Genomic DNA, 23,717 nt, shown 5'->3' on the forward strand with positions numbered 1-23,717 from the left:
CAGAAAATATTGATTGCGCCTGGAAATTGGAGTACTGTGAGGTTGCGACAGGGCATCCATTCCCACTACAAAAAGGCAAAAAAAAGGCCTTTTCAACTATGTCTCACAGTCACGGTCTCTATATTTTTATATATTTGCACAAGTTGTGCGATTACTATTTATACAGGTTTTCTACTTTTAAGCTCCAGTCTTAGTATTTTTTAGTGTCTGATCTTTAAGATGTTAGTCAAGCTCTCGTTGCCATGTTCTCTTGTGTAACACTGAACACATTTACGAAGCCATTTGTTGGCATAATTTGCAACAGCACACTGCCGCCTGACTGTATGTACTATGTACCCGACTAGCTGTAGGCTTCATATAGCATTTTCCTTCAAACTAACTATAAAAAGGACTAAAAAGTCAGTTCACACTGAACGAGAGGTCGTGAGGAGGTGGTTGCACGAGATGTCATTATCTGTGTTTTTGATGTTGTCTCCACACACTGATAGCCAGACGGCTGTTTGCCTTTTACAATTAACATCCTGCGAGGCTGTAATTGCAAACTGTTTTCCAGTATCTGACGTTAACGCCGTTTCTTGCCTCCCTTCGTTCGTCATCAAACAGCAGGCAGGCAATTAGTTAGTCATGGGAACTCGAGGCTTTCTATAAAATTGATGCTCAACTCCTTCATACCGGTTAAGTGTTCTTCCTTGTTTTTTCCCGTATTGTGTGAGTGCAAGATGTTTTTAAGGATGTTTGTACAGGTTTTCCTTCCTGTTGTTTTGTCCCATCACTGTATAATTTGCTATTTAAATACAAAATATTATTCTTGGATAAAGAAAGGATAGATGGAAACACGACAAGGGGAAGTCTGTCATTTCATTCATTACCCGGGTTAGTTCAGGTCAGTGGAGTTAAAGAGACATTCCAGCACATTTCATTCATTACATTTATTTTTCGTAAACAAATCAAATACACTGTCTTCATAAAAACTGTCCATTACATATTTTGAACATGAACACCAGCAGCTCAACGTTCCAAAACCAAATTTAAATAGATTTAGACTGCTGACATCTAGTGGACATTTACTGCAACAACACTTGTATGAAATAAAAGCTTCGTATTTGTATATTTGACAACATATACATATGAAACTGTAAACTCTTCAACAGTCCCTTAGTCGGGCCTTAAAATGAAAGATACTCTTATATTCACATCTGGCACAGCCATGTCTACAAGTACTTAAATTACACCGAGGTTTCAGCAGGCAAACACCTCTGCTGCTTCAAGACATGCAAAGTAAAAAAAAAAAAGGTACAACAGCAACAATTTGCAATTGACAAAACAGAAGACAAACAAGCTCAATATATTTAGTCAACTGGAGTATTCCAACGCAGTTTAATCAACTACGTTCAGCCAACGAATTGTCCATTCTGCAGTCCTCATAGGTCCACACACACTACACCTGAGAACTCATGGAGAGCCTCTGCCTGACACACCTCTGTTCAGCTCACTGAGGGTCAGGGTAGAAAACCTTGATATGAATGGCCGAGTTGTTGCGTGTTCGCGTCATTGGCTCCCCGGCCTCATCGGGATCCTCGGGCTCCAGGTCGTCCACGAGCTCCACCGTGGAGGTGTTGGCTGCCAGCTGCAGCGCCCCCTGGCTGCCGGCCTGCAGTTGAAGGGCAATGTTGATAGCCCTGTTGATGGCCAGGCCCAGGCCGTGGACACAGATCTCCCTGTGACCCCCACCTTCCAGCAGCTTCCGACAGCGTGCCAGCTGAGCGCGGTGTTCCGTCTTCATGTTGACGTAGACGTCGTTCCGTCTCTTCGGGAGTCTCCGGGGGAGGCGCTTCCTCAGGGTGTACTCCACCGGGTCCATCTCTACAGCCGGAGAGGTGGAGTCAGCGTGCACTGGGGCCGTCTGAGGCATAGAGGACATTCCTGGGTTGCGTGGCTCCGTCATGTTTTTCAGTGCGTTTGTGTGCTTTAGGCAGCAGCTGGGGCCAAGTGAGCAAGCTGAGGAAATAAAGTTAGGAGATAGAAGTTAATGAAACGTGATCAGGATACCTTACAGCAAACACACATATCGTATTTGGCGTTCATCAGCTGAATAGGGTCTATAAAAAGTAAGGAAATAGCTCAAGTTAATAACCCATTAGACAAAGAAAAGAAACAGATGCTTAGAACTGAGAAGTTTTAAATTATTTAGTTTGCATTATTGCTTGAAAAATGTATCGGTTATCACACAGGGTACGTTATTCATTTTTGGTCGATCAATTAATAATTTCAGCTCTAAATCCTGCAGTAATTTAACTGATATTACGATAAAAAATGCAACTGAAAGCCAATTAATCGATCCACACAAATGCAGCCTTTTAAAAACACCGAACATTCCCTAATTCCGCCTTCTTAGATGAGGTGTCAGCTGAATTCATTGGGGTTTTGCACAGATGGTTTGACAAAACAATACATTTGGTGACTTCCCCCTGGGCTTAAGGGAATGGTGATTTATTTCACACCTCTTAATACGAGAAGGAGACCATTACTATTGCCTTAGCAATGGTAACAACTGGTATATGTCTATAACAGTTACCGGTAACTAAACCCAGCTGTGGAGACATGAGCTTGTCAATTAGCCCAATTGTTTACATCCGGTTACAAAGCGTCCCTATCCAGCAGCAGGTTGCATTTTCGCGTGTATATTAATGGTCACCCAGTCGTCTCGTCTTCCCTCAGTTGTGAAACATTTGCCCGCAGCAAAACCAACGTTTAACTCAAATGTAAATACGCGATGTGACTGAATTTCGGAGGAAGGGCTTTCACACATTACGAGTAAGCTAATGCGACTGAGCCCAAGAGCTGTGAGTCCGCTAAGCTAGCTCGCTTCACGGTGACGTGTGAGTAGCGCGTCCACGTGATGAGCACACGCACCTTCAGAAGATGATTTCAGGTCAGAAAGGACGCTTTATATCGTCGCGATAGTCTCAGGTTGCGTTACATGCATGCCTGTAACAGCAGCATTCGCTTTAGCCACTACTGCTAGCTGTGCATTTCCTGTGTGCCCCGGAAGTACACTTCCTCGGTCATTATTCTCCTGAAACGGAAGTGACACGGGGCTGTCGCCACCTACAGGCGCTACATTGTAACGTCTCTCGTCAAAAGTCTGACAGCATTCTAAGAATAATTTAGGATTCAGATTTGAAAAATCCCAGAAAACTTTCTGTCATCTCTAAAAGAGGGATTTATCTGGATGTATTCTGCCAGATATCGAATTATAGGTTACTACAACTTGCCACAATAAATAATAATGCTAAAAAAAGAAGCTAGAATTAGAATTTCGCAGAATGCAATGCAATTGTAGCCCCTTCTGTGCTACATGCACATAAAATGTAACCTATACAATCATGTCAAATATTTTAAATCAAAATAGGTTCAAGCAATAAAATGGGCAATAAAATAGAACTAAAAGTAAATATTTGATAATCTAAATAAATTAAATCCTGACATGCAGTAGTTAAGGAAACCCACGTGCCAAACTGTAAGTCATCAGAATTCAATAAAGTTCTGAATGTTATTTCAGAAAAATTGTTTGTTTTGATTCACAGGAAAATCACAAACTGATATTACTAATATAGACAGCAGATCCATTATATACATCAATTAACAGTGTTAATCTGACCATAGCATATCTTTACATCTTTAAATAATGTCACAGATTCTCATTGGGAGGGATTTTAACACAGATCTCAGTAATAGACCGACGAGGAACAGTAAGCAGGACATGGCAATCCATCAATCCAGACATTATATGGAGGCATTTAAAGTTGAGGACTAAATATTCAACAGTAAATTATTTTCGTATTTTTCACTACTTCTCTAGTTTAGAAATCTCTCTCACTGGTAAATCAAATATACAAAGACATAACAGATTCCTCAATTCTCTCAATTATAATAAGTGATCAGGCTACCATCTCCTTACATCTCCACAGTAAGCAGTTCCATAAACAAGCCTCCAGATGGCGCTTCACTATTTCATTGCTTAAAGACATATTTTTAATATGCTCAATAAGGAGACACTATAACTAAAATTACTCTATGAAACTATAACTAACTAATATTACTCTATGAAACTGCAACAACAGTAATTTCATTAAGCTAAACTCTGAGACACAGCCCACCTAAACCTGTCTCTCTATTCAAGTCCTTGAAGAGATTATTAATTAGTTGATTAATCAAATTGAAAGTTATAAAATAAAGCTGGAAACATTGTGCGACATTGTGAAACTGTGGTACTGCGCTGTGCTGCAGGTTAACTCTGATGCTATCCAACACTTCTACTTCCAGCCAAGCGGGAGCAGGAAGTGAGGCCATGAAGGACGCATCCATAAAGCATTCTGTGGTCTGAGAACCTGACTGACAAAGCACAGGATCTCAAAGGGTTACTTACTTTTATCCTATTTTAGACTCAGTCTTGATTCATTTAAGTTTCATTCTACTTGTTAAGTTACTATTGATTTATTTCCTTTTTATTGAGCTCAGACTCATTTGAAATCTTACATGGTTTTATTTCTCATTCTTTAATTTCATCATTACCGAGAGTTAATTTAATGATGATTTTCTTTCATTTAGCAAAATGTAATCCTCTATGTGCCTCTTTACATACTGAATAGTAAAGATAAGTAAAAAAGTTAACATTAGTTTAATAACTTAACTCTGGCCTGATCATTGTCATAGTCAGCATCAGAAACAGGTTGTAAGTGCAGATACTGCAACAACGTGTTAGAGAGACATCCTGACTGATGGTCCACCAATGAAGGCCTGACAGGAACCTGTGGAGGAGGTGCTAACTTAAATAACAAGTCATATATTGTAAGACTACAGTGTTATCGTTTGACTAATCAAACAGTGTGTATGTTTGATTAGTCAATGTTTAGTCATCTACCACATATGGATCTGGAGGCGAAAGATGCTCCAAGTAAAATAAGGGTAGAAAAAAAAGGGCCCTCTGCTTTTTAGGCTTTTGAGGCATTTTGTCTTTTCTTTAAAAGTCCTAAAGAAGGCTAACATTTTGTATCATTCATTGTTGTTATCTTTAATCTTCATTTAATTCTAAAAAACAAATAAAACTGGTTAAGGTCCTTCAGGTAAGAGTACTCTTTGTTAGCAAAATCTGTTCAGAATCTTTCTCAATGACACCACCAGATGATTACATTCATGAACGCAATCTGCCCCGTCCACCTGTACCACACCTTTGACTCTGATAAACTCACCCGAATACTAGACTGCAAGATTCCCCTCTCCCCATCGCTCTGCTTATACTGCCCAACCACAGTAAAAGTGGTACTGAGCCAACTGTTGCCAAGAACACCGTCCTCCTAAACCAGAAAAAGCTAAACATCTGAATCGACCTCTTTCTAGAACACAAAGGGAAAACTGACTGCATCCATCAACTGTAAAATACATCAGGTAAAGAAGGAAGGGGACTTTTCTCTGGGTAGTTTTTGTTTCCTTATAAGGGCGTGTCGGTGGCCAAGGAGAGGAAATCCTGCCTCACTCAGAAAAATGAGTAAGGGCAGGAAGCATTCTGTGGTTTGAGAACCTGACTGACACTGAAACAAAAGTAAACTTTTAGAACACGTTGTGGTTTTCAAGCCTAACTGACATTTTCTGCAGCGTGCCTTTTGTAACCTTTAGCCACAGAGCCAGTATCTCAAAAGGGTTATTTACTTTTATCCTAATTTAAATGTATTTAGTCTTAATTTATTTAAGTTTCATTCTACTTGTTAAGTTGCTATTGATTTATTTCCTTTTCATTGAGCCAAGACCAAATTTTGAGCTTGCATGGTTTTTCATTATTACCGAGGAGTTAATTTGATGACGATAACCTTTATGTGATTTTCTTTCATTGAGCAAAATGTAATTCTCCATGTGCCTCTTTACATACTGAATAGTAAAGATAAGTAAAAAAGGCCTGATCATTGTCATAGTCAGCATCAGAAACAGGTTGTAAGTGCAGATACTGCAACAATGTGTTAGAGAGACATCCTGTCTGATGGTCCACCAATGAAGGCCTGACTTAGATAACAAGACTGCCATATATTGTAAGACTACAGTGTTATTGTTTGACTAATCAAACTGTGTGTACGTTTGACACATGTTTCACGTAAACGAGTAAAACTGCTTTGTTTGTGATGTCTGTAGATTCGTCCATTTGTAATGCAAAATGACCACTTGCCTTAATTCGAGCTGTGGTCTGTTTGATGTCATCCGACATGTCTTCAATTTGTTTACTTATAGTGTCATTTGACAGAGCTTCAAATGACAGCTTTATGCTTTCTTGTGCCAGAACCTCGCTGCACAAAACAGAGGTTTTTGTCCTCAATGAAAATCCATATCTCATGTAGTCTGTGTCGTACATGCGTTTCGCTCAATTAGCCCATAAAAACAAACGTTACGGGTGTTCTTCTATGCTGTGAAATGGCACGTATCTAAAAGCATTACAAGGCATTAACGCCAAATACTGTTAAGGAGTGAGAATAGACGACACTCTATTGCATAAAAAAAAATCCCCTTCAAAATAAAAGCGCAGGATTTGTTAACATTTTTTTTCCCCCATTTCCCCCCATGCCCCCACCCACTGAAAACGGGTCCGCGACCCACTTTTGGGTCGCGAACCACCAGTTGAGAATCACTCCTCATATGGATCTGGAGGCGAAAGATGCTCCAACTAAAATTGTAAATAAAAGGGAGGGAAAAAAAGGCCCTCTGCTTTTTAGGCTTATGGGGCATTTGGAACTTTGTCTTTCTTTTGAAGTCCTAGAGAAGGCTCACATTTTGTATTATTCATTGTTATCTTTAATCTTCATTTCATTCTAAAAAACAAATAAAACTGGTTATGGTCCTTAAGGTAAGAGTGCTCTTGGATATACATTTGGCTAATAAACCTGCTAAGGTTGAAAAGGTGTTGTTCATGTTTATGTGATTTACCCAAATGGACAGCTCAGATTGTTTGATGCTTAAACAGAGCTGTGTGCTTTTAGTGTACAATAGAGGTCATATTAACATCTAAATAGGCCAGGGTCCCGAAGCTGCCCATATCCGAGCGAGGTTCCCAACCACACAGGGTTCCTCCTCCAGTGATGGCCCTTTAAACAGGATGGCCCTGGAGTACTTCCAGTCCTCCACCACCCTTCTGTTCTTCAGAATGACACAAGAACTCATAGAATCCAGTGAAATCCAGCATAGGAACACTGCGATCATTACAGAAATAATGAAACCCGATCAAGATCCCATCAAGCTATCGCCCTCTGTCCTCAATCAACTAAGACATACAAATGATCAGCAAGGCGTCATCTACTAGAATGGAAGCAGTCACTCCATCTCCAATACATATTGATCCAACAGGTTTATATCAAAGGCAGACACATACAATCACACATGCAGGTTATTCAAGATATTGATCATTTAACTCAACTATGAGGAAACTATAATAGATGCAGAAAAAGCTTGTGATGCTTTAATTTGTCATTCTACATGAATTTGGACTCAGAGTCGTTCAGCACTGAACAGAACCCACAAGTCTCACTACCAGAAACCATGAAACTATTCAGAAGAGTCTCTAAAATCTCAATCTACTTCATTAACTGGTCCACATCAACACTATTGCCACTCTCCAAAAAGAGAGCTGGAAACTGGAGGCCCTATTATCCCCCATCCTTACCTCCACATGCGCACCATGAGACAGATTTACCCCAAGCTGTCAGAGCTAGTACATTTAAGTTTAAACCCACTTCTTAAAAACAACTGAAGATGACACAAACAGATTAAAGCATCCATTAATCTTCATAATTGAACAAATTGCAGTCACCAAGATGAAAATACTTCACACAATATACTACCTTTGATTCCAGTCCACCCACCCTCCACAACATCACTTTTATTATTTAACATTACTGATTCAACTCTCTAAACTCAACTATAATAATATTTTACTGGAATAAAACCTTGAAACAAACAAATGCTATCCCTGGCAATTGAACACCAACTCAAAGAACCAGATATCTCATCCCCCATTATCAGCTCCTCCATAAAACACCATGAGTGCTTTCAAATATTACTATGATACTGTACAGCACAACTATGGAATAATCATGAATTCCTTCAGGACAAAAAAAAAAAAAAATTCATCATTATTTGATAGTGTTCACATGGTTAACTTCGAACATAAATATCTTCAACCATCCACACTTCACACTAGCAGAAGAAGTAGTCAAGCTCACATCATCTGATAAAACTCTGATGTGACTCTGAATCTCTCTCTCTCACTGAATGGGAAAGAGATCTATCTGTAGCACTAGATAATGACTCTTGGACCAAAATCTGTTCAGAATCTTTCTCAATGACACCACCAGATGATTACAGTCATGAACGCAATCTGCCCCGTCCACCTGTACAACACCTTTGACTCACTGATAAACTGACCCGAGTACTAGACTGCAAGATTCCCCTCTCCCCATCGCTCTGCTTATACTGCCCAACAACAGTAAAAGTGGTACTGAGCCAACTGCTGCCAAGAACACCGTCCTCCTAAACCGGGAACAAGCTAAACATCTGAATCGACCTCTTTCTAGAACACAAAGGGAAAACTGACTGCATCCATCAACTGTAAAATACATCAGGTCAAGAAGGAAGGGTACTTTTCTCTGGGTAGTTTGTTTCCTCATGTGTGTGGCCAAGGAGAGGAAATTCCTGCCTCATGAAGATAAATGAGGAAGGACATTGGCCAAATTCTAATGTCCCCCCTAAAACCTCAAACCCTGAACCCTCAAGAATTTACTGATGTCACCTGGTAGATGGTTGAGTGTGAGAGACTGAGGGCTCGAAATGGTGTAAATATGAATGGGACAGCACTTTGCTGCAACATATCACGTTACCATGAAAATGACAATATGATGTATAATTGTGTATTTATTTTATACTTTGTACTCCGTCTTACGTCTTCCAGGCTCTTTACTCACAAGAGGAGAAGTATTTTCATATAATCTATTTACTCGTTTGTCAGCTTCAATGACAAAATCTAATATTTGATGAATAAATAAATATTCTCTGATTTCATGTTTATTGTTTGTTCCATCTTTAACCTTTAATGTATCTGTGTAAATGTAATACTCCAGGCTGAACACACATGAGCCGTCCTCTTTGTTTACCTTTTTTTTACGTCTCCATGCGTCCACTGGTTACCTCGTGTTTAACGTCACATTGCAATGATTTGTGGTTCCCGTAGGCTACGGAAAGGGTTCATAAAGGGCTCAAAATGTCTGCCAGAGAGCCTCAAACACTTGACGATTTGACAACGGGACAGCCCTAAACCCTCACGTGCTTCGCGGGAGCGCGCCTCAAAGTCCGTAAGGGGGGACATTGGGATTTGGCCATTGAGACAAAAAGTGTAACTCATGCTGCTGCAGTTCCAAGAGAGTGATCGTGTTAAATAAGGTGCACATGCTTAGAGCAATCTTATACAGTCTAATACTCAATTATAGAATTGAGTTTGAAACTTAAACAGCTGATCATCAAATTCATTTATAAAAGCAATCAAGGTGGAATGTTGCTCATGTGAAATGTAATTTACATTTTTCATGATAAAAAAAAAAAGGAAAATGTGTAAACATGATTCTCATGAACTCAACATTGATTTCCTAACAAAGTGTCAACTGTGCAGCACAGCAGGGAAAACAACTGAACAAGTCTGAAGTGCTGCCTATGTTTCATAATGCAGTTTACTGTAAGAATCTTTGATCACATGACCATGAAACTGGAAGCCGAAAGTGAAAGTGTCTTCACCCAGAATAAAAGGAGAGGTCTGCAGGGGCGCATTTGAACACGCGGGCTCGCTGCGTACAGGACCCGCTCCTTGAAATGCTGCACCGAGAAGAAACGTCTGCATAGAAAGGTTGTTATTTTCACATGGCCACATCTCTTCTACAAAAGGTGGGTCGCTCTATGATTTTGTTTTTCCGTTATGTGTCGAATGAGAGGACCTGAAAAACTGGTCGAGCACTTATCTTGAATATCTTCCACTGTAAACTCTTTCAAACTTGACATGTTGCAGCCTCAGCCTGACATGTGCAGACGCAGGCATGGATGATACGTTATGGATTATGTTTTAGACCGATCAACCCGAATCTTTTGACTTTCCTCGATGAGCGGATGTCGAGCTATCCAGCCACTCCTTTTAGCTACAATATATGAGACTATTCATTCCAAAATGAAGAATCTTCCCAAGAAATCCTCAACAGTATCGCATTCTGATTTATGGCCAAAACGCAAAACCTCCTATCTGCCTATTTTCTGATTGGCGGATTTCACTTTGGATGATGAGTACAAGGAAGGTTGCTCATATTCAGTCTGTCTGCAAGATTTTCCCGCCCTTCATTGTGAAAGAAGGTTTATTCCAAAAACAGAGTATTATGTATAACAAATACAAAAACAAGAAGTTCTTTTTTGTTTCTCAACAAAGTGCATTTTTCTGATCGGAGGTTTTGCTTTTCGGCCATAGTTATGTTTGTTGAAGCACTTCACGATATAAACACGATACGTGCTGCGGGGAGAGGAGGGGGGGGGGGGGGGGGGGTTAGAGGACACGAGGTGATGAACTGCGCAGGGCGTTGACAAAAAACTAGTCATGTCTGTCAGTTTTCAGCCGCTTTCAAAAAATACACCGGAAGTCAATGAAACAGTTACATCCTGTTAGATCCGATCTGTAGGCTACTTGTAGTTTGTTGACCTCTGTTGGATTTATTCGTATGCGTTCGTCAATATATATTTATGCAGAAACTCGCGTTATGTCTGTGAAACACTTTGATTTCTTCATTCTTTAGAAAGATTTGTCTTTTCATCATCTGATATTTCCCTCAATTACTTTTATTATAGATACAATTAAAGTCAGAGAGAGCTGGAGAGATGAAACACCTTTTACATCATTTAATTCAGTCACGTGAGGTGGATCATTCCTGAGTGTTTGATGAGTTTTATCATTTAAAAGACGCAAGTGAGGGAAACAGGGATGGAATTATGTTCATAGTTACACTAGGATTTACCAAAGTCGTACATTTTCAGACCATACACACAAGATTAAAGACTGATTAGTATAAATTATTGTTGTGATTATAATAATTCATAAGTCCTTTACATTCATACCCCTCATCACGCTGCACATGATACGTGTAGTAAAGCAGCCACAAGCTGTGCTTCTCGTTGGGCTTAGTGTTTTCTGGTTTGAAGTGACTTCCTGGTTTTGGTCCATACTGCACTCTGGAAGGCTGCAAGGCAGTGGCGGCTGGTCAATAGAGGGCGCCGCACCCCCCCTTGAGCTACAAATAATACAAAAAATAAACTATACAAATTGTCAATATTTGTTTTTGAAATATAGAATCACCCAGTAATATGTTTAAAATATGATATCTGTGGTAAATGTATGCTTTTCCTGCACGTCCTCTCCGCGTGTGCACGTCTCAGCTGGCTGGGGCGCTGGAGAAACTGCCCCAAAGAGGCGGGTCTATGAAGCAGTTTAGCCAATGATGCTTTAATGCTGATGAAAGATATAAATGAGTGACATAAAATGTAGCCAATCAGCGTCCTCAAATAGATTCAGCTTGGGGCAGAATTAATTCAAGCTGCGCTTTCTCGTCAGGACTAGTCTCTACAGGAGAGCGCCAGCGTGAGCGCTACTCCTCCAAGACCCGTTTGAGAGGAGAACTTTTGTGGAGAAACTGCAGTGAAAGAGCTGATATCAGATCAGCCTGACCTCACAATCAGACAGCAGACTAGCGGGAAAGAGAAGCAGTACATGAAGCTTCTCTAGTAGCTGTACACCAGACAGGTTTGACTAGCTGGATGCAGTCATGCTAATAACTTATTTAGCTTTTTAAAACAACGGGGACAGATCCAGCACAGTTACGGGAGTGAGGGACATGAAGCACCTGTCTGAGAAATATGAATATATATATATATATATATATATATATATATATATATATATATATATATATTTTTTTTATTTTTTATTTATTGTACAGAATTGCTTGCGAGGGTGACAAAAATAAGATGTCCTGACGTGTTTATCAAAGTGTTATTGACTGCTTTTTTTTCATGTTGAAATAAATGTTAAATATTTAACCTCAAAAGTAGTAATGCGTGTTTGAGACCTTAATTTTGTTTGCATTAAATCATTCTGGGATGTTTGCTGAAATTGATTGGATGTGGCACAGCCCTACCGAAAACATTTTCCACCAGCCGCCACTGCTGCAAGGTGTTTTAAACTTTACAGCATATTATTACAGCACTCGGGCATAAAGCCTTCAATACTTGTCTCTTTTACTTTCAGTGAGAAGCTGTTTGAATAATCCTGAACCAAGTGTGGGGGGACTGACACTGTACCCACAATGGAGGTAAAGAGCCTGTTTGTAGATCTACAACTAGAAGAAAATAAAATGGAAATACTATCTTATTAACTAATGTGTATGAGATTATGAATCGATTCATCACACCTGAAAATGTCCATTTTCTCATTCATCAAGAGAGTCGGTGATGAAGATTCACCAGATGATAGTGACCATTCAGGAGGAGACGACCGTCCATCAATGCAGTTGTCCAACAGCAAGAGTGACCGTCAACACAGCACGTGTGGTAAAAGTACGTTTTATACAGTCTATTGTTCAGCAGAAAGGCACTAAATGATGTGCAGTCCATAATTTAAACAATTATTTATTATATTGTTATTTCCACTGGGCCAAGCCCCACTGTGAAGATGACAGCCTGACATTTCAATAGCAAGTCTGTCTACACAAGTAAGTAAAAAAATAGTGTAATTGCCAAGTAAAGTCTATTGAAATCATCAATGAACATGTAAACTACAGTCAGTCTGTGGGCATTGAAATGTAGCCATACATTGTTTACTGATATATAATCAAAATCACATATTTCATGATATCTGGTGTTGGAGTAGATTTTCTCTAGTGTCTGTGCTGATGTAGTTGTAGTTATACGCTAAAGAGCCTCAAACAAATAAAAAATAGTTCATGACATTGGAATGCATTCAGCACAGTTGAGCGTTTATTACCTCCATTCAACTCCTGGTGTTCTGCTGTATGATTAAAGAAACAACAGCGTACATCTAAGGACAACACAGTATATCAAACTATGCCATGACGAGGTAGTTATGTAATCAAATGAATGCTAACAGCATTCATCAAACAATATAATGCCCAGAAAGAGACTCACATTGCCAGCAATGCATGAGGGAAGCAGGACCGGAGACATGTGAACGCCAGCTCAGTGTCCTGAGAACTGTCACAAACTGAACTGTAATCAATCTCCACCTGTGTAGACCTGAGCACACCTGGAGTCACTTACTCCAATCAGGAGGGTAATGTAAGGAGTGGACTTCACAGCAGGTTCTGTGATGAAGCCACACTTCTGAAGTTACTGTGGGTTGAAAACTGCATTTGAACTGAACCTGGAGAGAACAGACCAACACACACAGAGCGCTTTGGGACACTCTACAAAATATCAGAGAAAAAAACTGAAAAACAACAATCGGAATTCTGACTTGTTCTTCCGTTTTTTGTTTTCTGGATTTAATGAAATAATTGAATGATCAGATGATACATGGACCTTCTTTGTAGCCTGCACTGACCGTCACTTTTACAGGTTAAAATATCAAACATTGCCGTCGGCAGGTTTGATCAGCTGCCACTAATTTACATTGACTCTCAGAGTGACTAAATATCAGGCCAAAATTAAACTTGGCTTTTGTCAGGTTTGTGTGAAAGAAGCGTCACTCTGTAGCACCAATGTACAACTATGAGTGGAGTGTTCCAACAACTCCAACATAGTGAAAAGTCTTCTCTCAAGAGAATCGCTTTAAAAACAACTTGATCGGAACATCCCGAGTATTTTTTTGCAAACTATGGTTTACACAAGCTTTATGTGCAATTTGGTTTCAATAGATGGCAGATTTTAACTTGTACATCTAGTTTAGAACAAAATAAGTTCTAAGTAGTGCTGACAAAAGTTATGTGGAATGAAAATTAGAGATGTTTATGGGTTGTTCCATGTCACAGTCTGCTAAACCTTTGAATACAAAACTGTTTGCTTTCCAATAAATTACAATTAGTGACATAAATGTTCAACTTTTAAATGACTGTTAAAATCGAAAAGTTTCTCAACGAAAAAATACTTTTTTTTTTTTTTACAGCTAATAAAAAGTTCCTTTGAATGAAGGGTGTCATATCGCTGTATTGACGATGACGTGATATTACAAAAATTAAATATTGATATAATGTAAATAATACACATATGATACTAATGTGTAAATAATCTATTGCTGTTAAAAAGTAACCGCTGAAGCAGCTGTTAGCAAATTAAATCCTACGTCGTTCAATAGAGTGGACAGTAACTAGTCACCAAAGGCAAAATACAGCTGGAGTCAAGAAATGTAACAGCCACCTCACTAATGAATACAACTATAAACCAGCACAAAAATGACCATTAACAACATGAGCCACCATGTTCTGAACAGACACTTTACAAACACCAACAAAAAGTAGCATTTGCATTTTGGAACATAAAACGGCAAACTTTACAAACGACTCAGTCCAGCACTCGGCAGGCAGGCCCACCATGTGTCTTTATTTGTGGCTCAACTGCGCACAGGTTGCACATTAAGGTTGACTTGCATCAACATACTGACAGAGCCACAAGGAGAATAAACACTCCGGATCACTGCTACACGCCATTCAAATACGGCTACAGAGCAGCATCGCTACCCGTGTTCGGGAAGAGCGACCATGCAGCCATCTTAATATCCCCAAAAATACAGTATCAGTCCGGCTGTACTCTTAAATCATGCTTTTGTTCAGTTATAGTCACAGATTCTCTCTCTACCTCCCCACACTATTTCAAGAGCAATTCATTTGCCAAATAAAGAGCAAAAACACAAAATAAACTAAGTTCAATAAAAAGTCCAATAAAGGTTTCATATAGTGTCACTCTCTTATCTGACTTATGATATCCGCCGACATTATTGTTGCATTTATTTAATGCCTTTCTAGTCTTCCGACCATTCAAATGGCTTTACAGATGTTAACATTCACCCATTCACACACACATTCATACACTGATGATAGAGGCTGCTATACAAGGGGCCACCTGCCCAACAGGATCGAGACATTCACGCATTTTAACACACGGCAGCAATTTGGGGTTCAGTATCTTGCCCAATGACTCTTTGACATGTGGACTGGACTTTAGAATTCTAGCTCAGCAGCCAGACCCACAGACGTTGGCCTTCCTCCAGGAGGTGGAGGATTGCACCATCCAGCTGAGACAGTGCATCTCTGCAACATGGTTGGGAACCACGACACGCTCATTTGTGTCCCTTGTATTCATGGGTAGCAGGCTGTGTCACCCCTAACTGAACCAGATGGGTTGGAGGTGGTTGAATATTCTTAAAGGTCAATAATGCACATTATAACTGGGACTGGGCTGTGTCTGCTGCATTGTGACGTGTTCGGTAAAAATGAGTATTGGGCGAAGATAAATTCTAACGTTATCATGATGTGTTCACATGTAATCTCATAAAATGTACTTTTGGTGAGAAACTTAAATAAATCCAGTTGTTTGAAGGAGACGTTTTCACAGCAACATAAATAGATATTAGAGATGAATTATGAGCTGTTTACACTAGCTCTAAGCAGCTTATAATACATCAATTAAACTACTAATGACAAGATTTGTTTTAATCCATTAAAATACAATCATTTATTTCCGTATATGAAATGTGTTTTTATGAGGGAAAAAAACAAGTGATAACATTTAGAATTGTTTATGGTTTACAGTCTGCAGAGTGGTTGAAATGATTTTTGGGACGGTGGCAAACTAATTTAGTCCGGAGACTTGTTGACCAGTGTTGAGGCTGAAGCTACTGGAGGAATCGCAAGGCCGCTGCTGTGTTTACTTCTTTCTGCGCAGGCGCATCAAAAAGTAACTCGATCCGGTCCAAATTCAAAACAGTATTTAATTAAACGATGACAACTGTAAACTGATGATGACAATTACAATCTAAAATACACTATCGATAGTATGCTTCTCGAGAGCAGAGACCACGTGCAACTCCACTCACAGGCCCGACCTAGTCGGGTTCTGCAAAGCGAACTACCATGGCCTCCCGCACGCCCTCGCAAACATTCCTTTTATGTCCTTTGATGGTCGTAAAGTGTCCGAAATCTGTCGTAAAACACAAAGGCCGTCTTCTGGGGTCAGTGATTGGCTTCCAATCGCTCTGACCCCACCTTAATCGATCCACTGCTCATCTCTGTGGCTGGGCTCCTTGTGACATCACCTCTGACATCACCTCTGACCTGCGACCGCATGGTCCTACCCAGGAGTCCTCTCTGTTGTTTTATGGCAGTCTGCTTCCCCTCCCCTGTCTCCGAAAAGCCTCGCCTTGAATTCCTTAACTTTCCCTGATGGCTATTCTTCAGTGTTTAAATCCTCCAGTGATTATGCTTTCATGATTTCAATACATTCAATGTGTCAATATACTGTAACCTATAACATCCTTCATGTAACCATATTACAAACATATAATTCATTCTTCAGTAAATATTTTGTGACTAACATATTTTACCTTTTATTATTGTGACACCTCTATTCACCACTAAGGGTGTTATAAATTCTACTAAATAATGCTTTTAATTCTGTAATTCTCCACACCAGCTGCTATAATCAAACAATAATATGAATAATCAATGATCAGCAATTAGTATCAGCGGAAACAAAAACGTGATCAGGGATCAACATGTTACTTTTAGGCCCTTGCTGATTGATGTGCAACAAAAGTTAAATTATTTGTATAATTTGGTGCTTTCACATAAACTAACTTCTGTTGGAAGGACTTTAGATTTTAGACACAAGACACTGAATATTATGAAAACAATTTACTGAATTCAATTTGAACAATTCAGTGTGATTTGTTTGTAGAAATGTAACCTTATGTTCATATATATTATGTGAAACTTAAGTTTGTACAGAGATGAACAGTGGACTACTATGGAGCCCCCGAAGCCCAAACAAGATATTACTTTATCTTAATCCTGTGCACACAAGACAAACAAAAACTTTTTCTAGAGGTTTGCAGTTTCCTTCAGCTTGAATGCAAAGGCAGGGTGCAAAGTTGTGCATTGTGCAGCTTGAACAGAAATGTCAGCATACATTCTATGTGTCGATCTACTTTGGATGCATGTTTTGTGGAAACACTTGGTTGGTTGATTGGTTTGAAATAACACACATCTTCTTATCCACAGAGACACAACTAGAGAGCTTATTGGAGGATCTGGGGTTGGAGCATCTCTTCCCTGAGAAGCTATCCCTGAGCACAATACTTCAGATTGACAACAAGACCATCAGTGATGAACCTGCCAAGTGTAATTCAGATCTTCCATGGTATTTTCTGAAGAAACTGATGATGGTTAATGTCAAAGCTAGGAATGCAAAATGCACATCTGCATGTGAGTCAAACGTTGATGCTGCATCAGAAGAGACAGAGTTTGATTTTGATGATCTGTTAGACAATCAGAATTCAGGTGACATGCTAAACCCACTTGACATAATCACTGCCCTCTTTCTGTGTTCTGATGGTTTTGTACGGCAGGAAATGGCACTCAAAATGTCTTTGTGTCAGTTTTCTGTGCCTCTGTTGCTTCCTAATTGTGACACAAAGCAGTGCACACTCATGCTTTGGGCCATGAGAGACATTGTTAAAAAGTACAGACCTCAGTCCCACTCAGAATCCAAAGGCTTTATTGAAGACAGAATTGTTCTCTCTAAACTTCCAATGATATCTTTTGTGAGACTGGGTGAGTGCTCCTTGTCCAAGTCAGAGATCCTCAATAAGCTTCTGAGCAATTCTCAGCAGTACCATGATACCTTTGTTCATCATAATATGGAGTGTGGTGACAGTCCAAGGAGAATATCCAATGGACTGGTTGAAATCACTTGGTACCTTCCTTGTGGGGAAAAAAACATGGACGTCTTCAGTGAGCCAGTAGCTGTAGCTAACCTTCGTGGGGACATTGCTTCATTTGAAACACAATTTTCATTTTTGTGTGAGACATCTGCAGCAGTTTTTGTGTTCTTTGACACTTTGGACTCTGAGTACGAGCTGCTGACCAACCAACACAAGGCACAGATCTTCTTGGTTGGGAACCATCAAAGCAAGCACTTTGGTATAGATGCTATAAAAAAGGTAGCAACCAAGTTGGGCTTGACTAAGAGCAACATCCTTCTGAAGACTAAACAAATGAATGATGCAGACTTTGTCAAAACATTGCAGAAAACTGTCAGCAAAGTAGTTGAGAACTCAAAGATGAAGATGGGAATCGAGCAGATGGCTGACATTGCCCATGAACTGGGGATCTGTGTTGATGAAGACTCTTCAGAGTGCCAGACTGCCAAGAAAAATGCAGATGCCATCACTGCTGAAATTCAAGATATCCTTGATTACAAAGAAGCTCAGCTGCCCTTGCAAGGTCAAATATGGAAGGACCTGACTCGCTTAGAGAAGGAAGAATGTCGGCTTAAAGATGTCGGGTCTAAAAACATAGAAGAATACAAACTTAGAGAAAAACAAAACTCTTACGACATGTCAAATGCAATGACATGTTTCATCAATGCAATATCAAGCCCAGGGATAGAGAGGTACTATTTCCTGAAATGGATGCGAATGAACCTCGATAACGTGTCTCGAGAGAAATTGTCTGATCTCAAGGAGCAGTACAAAGAAAAATGCAAAAATTCTGAAAACAAAGAAGAAATCAAAGACATTGACAGACAACTTTCCAACAGCTCATTGGGGACTGAACACTTCTTCCGTGAAATGGGTCAGATCTATGAAGCTTCACTTTCTCTTCCAGAAACAGACCCATCACGTGAACAATTACAGCATCTGCCCAAACTATGTGCACAATTGTTACTTGATGGATTTCCTCTTGAGCTTGTAGATGGAGAAGCATCCAACATACCTCTCAGATGGGTTAGTGATGTTCTTTCTCAGCTCAATGACTTGATGTCTTCTAAGAGCAAGATACTGGTAGTCACAGTTCTTGGAGTTCAGAGCACAGGGAAGTCCACTCTCCTCAACACCATGTTTGGAGTGCAGTTTGCAGTCAGCAGTGGTCGATGCACTCGAGGTGCCTTTATGTTGCTCATCAGAATCAATGAAGATCTCAAAAAAGTACTCAACTGTGAATTCATGGTGATCATTGACACCGAGGGCTTAAAGTCACCAGAGCTTGCACAACTGGACAATAGCCATGAGCACGACAATGAGCTTGCAACACTTGTTGTGGGGCTGAGTGATCTCACCATCATCAATATTGCAATGGAGAATTCAACAGAAATGAAAGACATCCTACAAATAGTTGTGCATGCTTTCCTCAGGATGAAAGAGTTGGGCAAAAAGCCCAAATGTCAGTTTGTTCACCAGAATGTGTCAGACGTTTCAGCCCATGAGAACAACTCACAAGAGAGGAAACTGCTCTTGCAACAGTTAAACGAGATGACCCAGGCAGCAGCCAAAATGGAAAAGAAAGAAGAGAACAAGAGCTTCACTGATGTGATGGAGTACAGTCCAGACACTGGGAACTGGTACATTCCTGGACTCTGGAATGGAAACCCACCAATGGCACCAGTCAATGCAGGATACAGCGAAGCTGTGTATGAGCTCAAGAAGAACATAATCCAAATGTTGGGAAATTGCGAATCATCCGCTAATAATATCTTGGAGTTCACAGAGTGGATGAAAAGTCTTTGGAATGCAGTGAAGCATGAAAACTTCATCTTCAGCTTCAGAAACAGCCTGGTGGCTGATGCATACATGAGGCTGTGCACAGAATTCAACAAATGGGAATGGGAATTCAAAAAAGAAATGTACACGTGGGTTACACGTGCAGAAACAAAGATTAACAACTTTGGTACAGTTGCTGTGAAATCTGAGACATCTGACATGAGACAACTTCTCACACAGTTGAAAAATGTAGCTTGTACAGTTTTGTCTATATGGGAGACAAAGCTTCTAGAAAATCTGACAGAGTACTTCAAGCAAACAGAGGGTCATGTCCATCTAGTTGAAGGACACAGAGAGGACTTTGTAAGCAGTGCAAAGAGTCTTCGACGAGAAATGGAGAGCTCCATGTTCAATCAGCTCACAGCAGCAGCTGACATCAGACAGGGGATGATAGAACTTGATAGAATCAAGGAGAACCACACTAAACAATTAGAAGAGAGAGTGTGTGCATTGATAGACGAAAGTTGGAAAAAACAAGTCAAGATGGCCGACAAAGAGCTAGACATAGAATTTGATAAGATGTGGAAAGAAACAGTAAATGAACTCTCCTTTTCCAAACAAAAGACCACAAATGTCATCACATTTGTTTCCCACTACCTGAGAGACAATGTATCACACAAGGGGAGTCATGCATGTGAATTATTAAGTCAAAAAAGTCTGGAAGATTGTGGACTGGAGCCTTTCAAATATACAGGAGACGGACTTGGCAAAAAGATATTACACTCATTAAGCAAGTGGTTGAACATTGAAGATCACGTAATGGCTTTACAAAAGCTAGCTGACTGTATCATTGAGAGTTGCACACAAATTTTGACTATATGGATGGAAAGAGAAATCAATTACCATGACACTTACATCCAGGAGATCTTACACATGATTGACGAGAGGCTGCAAAACAATCAGGATGTCAAGATAGAGATCCAGTTTGAAGTTTCTCTGAAACAGCACATCTGTGGAGTTGCAGCCAGACAGTTTCAGAAACTTCATGAGGATTTCATACATGCGAATGATCCCTACAGATGTCTGAACCAAAACAAGGAAAAGTTCCGCACTGATTTTAAAGATGTGTTCCATGAACGAGACCAGTGCCAAAACAAGGCAAAATAATTCAGGGATCGCTGCTTGAGGCCTGCAGTCGAAGACTTTGTCTACCGTTCCTTGGGTCCTGATGTCATTGGTGAAATGAAGACAAACCAGACGTTCAGCACACGAATGTTCTTCCAGTCTTCAGTTTTACTGGATTTGCTATCAAAGGATAAGTTTGAAAACTATCGGAGCTACATTTGCTCTTATGAAGAGTATGTAAAGAACTGGATACTCAAGCAAATAGTGGAACGCTTCTCAGATGGGTCTACGATGTTTGAGTTTGAGGATGAACATGTTCAGTCAAGTATCAGGAGCATAAATGATGCTGTCAACAAAGCTAAAACAGAGAAGAGAGGAAACTTGAAGTCATTCATTCAAAATGTGTGTCAGGAACCTGGTGATAAACTGAACATTTCCCAAGATGCTCTTGGTGCTTTCATGATCCTGAACAATGCCGACCAGCAACAGTTTGCTCACTGGCTGACTGGGTGTGTGAAGGACATGAAACAAGACCTTCAAGAGAAGTTTAAAGAAACAAACATCCAAATGAAACAAAATAAATGCAATGTGAATCCTCAGAACGAGCTTTTCACCGACCTGATTGGATGTGGTAAACAGTGTCCATTCTGTGAAGCGCCTTGTGAGGCAGGAGGAAAAGTCCACACTCAGCACTTTGTTTCACTACATCGACCAAAGGGTCTGGCTAGAGTCAGGTTGGGTGGGACACAAAAACTCTCCACTGACCTATGCTCTTCCTCTGTGATGAGTGACCAGCGTTTTCGCTGCACTGCTACAAATGATGAATCGCACCCCTACAAGTAGTACGCAAAGATTTTCCCAGACTGGAGCATCCCTCCAGATGCAAGCCTTCAGGCATCAGACTACTGGAAATACGTTCTGGCAAAGTTCAACCAGCAGTTTGCCGAAGCATTCAATGCAAAGCCTGCTGACATTCCTGCAACATGGAAACGTATCACATGTAAGCAAGCAGAGGAAAGCATCAAAGTCTCCTTTAACATCAAGTGACGACATGCTTTGTGGTTACAGAGGTGCACATCCTCCTGTATATTCATTATCCTCTTATGGATTCCCGTGCCAGGTTCTTGTCAACTTTTCCAGAGGAGCAATATAAAACATCCTGACTGCAAACATTACAAACTGGCAGAGGATGTGCACGGCACAGGACAGGAGGACTCTACAGCGAGTGATTAAAACTGCACAGAACATCATTGGCACATATCTACTGAGCATCAGTGATATTGGTGAGAAGAGGAGTCTGTGAAGAGCTAAAACGACATTAAAAGACAAAACCCACCCAGCCACAACCTGTTCACCTGCTGCTGTCTGTAGAGAGATACAGAAGTATCAGCTGCCAAACCACCAGACTTCAGAACAGCTTCTTTCCTCTGGCTGCTAGACTCCTTCATTCATGCTCCACCCTCCATACTTAATATAGTGTTTTTTTAGTTTTCTTTCCTACGTAGTGAATTGAGACAACAATCTAAATGTATTAGTGCAACCCTGTCGTACGATGACAAATAAAAACCTTGTAATATTGAAAGTACACAGATATATGTCACTACAATGGCCTACAATAGGAGAATACAAGAAAATCACTGCAGTGCTCAGATCACATTTAACATGTTTACTAAAAATAATCTGCTTTAACTACGTTTACTTTGATGTGGAAAAATTTAAATACTTGTTGATATTTAGCTATATTGAATCAATGGACATGTTAGGGGCACATGTTAGATGATCAGACTTTGATTTAAATGTTTTTGTGGAAGATGATCGTCATTATATCGTCACTGAAAAGATGTACACTGTGAATCAAATGACATATCTCTCCTATTAAGGGATGTTTGTTTCTGTGACGTGTCCAGTTTAAAATGTTCACATTAATTTCATCTCTTTAACGCCACTTAGTCTCTATGTGGTGTCATCATAATAGGACAGTTTTACCAGATTAATTTTGATGTACATTTGTAGAATCATTGAATCTTACAATTGTTTTTTTTTTCTGTGAAGTTTATGATGCAAAACATTTACAATTCCAATCTTTTAAACCCTCATTCAGTGTGAATGTCAACATGCATAGGTGTAAGTGGTCTTATCTAATAGAGTAGAATATGTTTTGTTTTATAGCTCAACTTTTTAAGTCTTTGTTTTTATTTTAATTAAGTATCTGGTTCCAAATATCTACATTTAGGTTCATGTCGTCTCTTCTACTCCAAGTAGTTTTTTTTTGTTTCTGCAATGTATCAAATTCCACATATTTAGATTTTTGAATCATTCTGTCTATTTGTGGTATTGTTCATGTTGTTACATGGCAGAAAGATTGTTTTAATCAACTTGTGTGTGATGTGTAATTCTTTTTTTAATTTTAATTTAGAATCTCTTTGTAAAGTATTTCATACAAAACATAATCAGTGTTTTGCGTTTTTAAACAAACTTTTTATGTGATTGTTACTTGAAAGTAGAAAGAATCTATTTCGAACTAATTTTTTTCCTGTAAAGTATTTGATTCCACATATTTACATTCTAACAGAATTCAAAATATCACGTTTCCTTCATTGTTAATCATATACTTACTTTTTTTCACGATATCAATAAAGAGACAAAATCACCAGACTGGCTATGAATGTCTTTAATGTTTCCCAGATCAGAATCACAGCATACAGTGTATAATAACTTCTAAAGTAAACAGAAATATCATCACCGCATTTATTTATATAGTTTTACT

At 39.6% G+C, this 23,717-nt stretch overlaps 2 protein-coding genes across 3 annotated transcripts; one reads left to right on the forward strand and one right to left on the reverse strand.

Annotated features, from left to right (window-relative positions):
• Window positions 1-925: 925 nt before the first annotated feature.
• On the reverse strand, window positions 926-3,041 carry pop7 (POP7 homolog, ribonuclease P/MRP subunit). Of its 2 annotated transcripts, none has more exons than XM_079185272.1 (2): window positions 2,914-3,041; window positions 926-1,979 (listed from the first exon to the last, which is right to left on the reverse strand). In XM_079185272.1, the coding sequence occupies exon 2, from the start codon at window positions 1,943-1,945 to the stop codon at window positions 1,490-1,492; it is 456 nt and encodes a 151-aa protein (XP_079041398.1). In that variant the 5' UTR covers window positions 1,946-1,979; window positions 2,914-3,041; the 3' UTR covers window positions 926-1,489. The 2 variants fall into 2 exon arrangements, with proteins under 2 accessions (XP_079041398.1, XP_079041397.1); XM_079185271.1 differs by having other exon boundaries at window positions 926-1,998.
• A 6,797-nt stretch (window positions 3,042-9,838) lies between these two features.
• Window positions 9,839-23,597, forward strand: LOC306714605 (up-regulator of cell proliferation-like). The gene is made up of 4 exons (XM_079184651.1): window positions 9,839-9,969; window positions 12,365-12,428; window positions 12,558-12,672; window positions 17,346-23,597. Exons 2-4 carry the CDS (start codon window positions 12,423-12,425, stop codon window positions 20,990-20,992), a joined length of 3,768 nt encoding a protein of 1,255 aa, XP_079040777.1. The 5' UTR covers window positions 9,839-9,969; window positions 12,365-12,422; the 3' UTR covers window positions 20,993-23,597.
• Window positions 23,598-23,717: the final 120 nt, after the last annotated feature.

This window comes from Pholis gunnellus, assembly GCF_910591455.1.
Source record: "Pholis gunnellus genome assembly, chromosome: 23".
NCBI classification, from domain to species: Eukaryota; Metazoa; Chordata; class Actinopteri; order Perciformes; family Pholidae; genus Pholis; species Pholis gunnellus.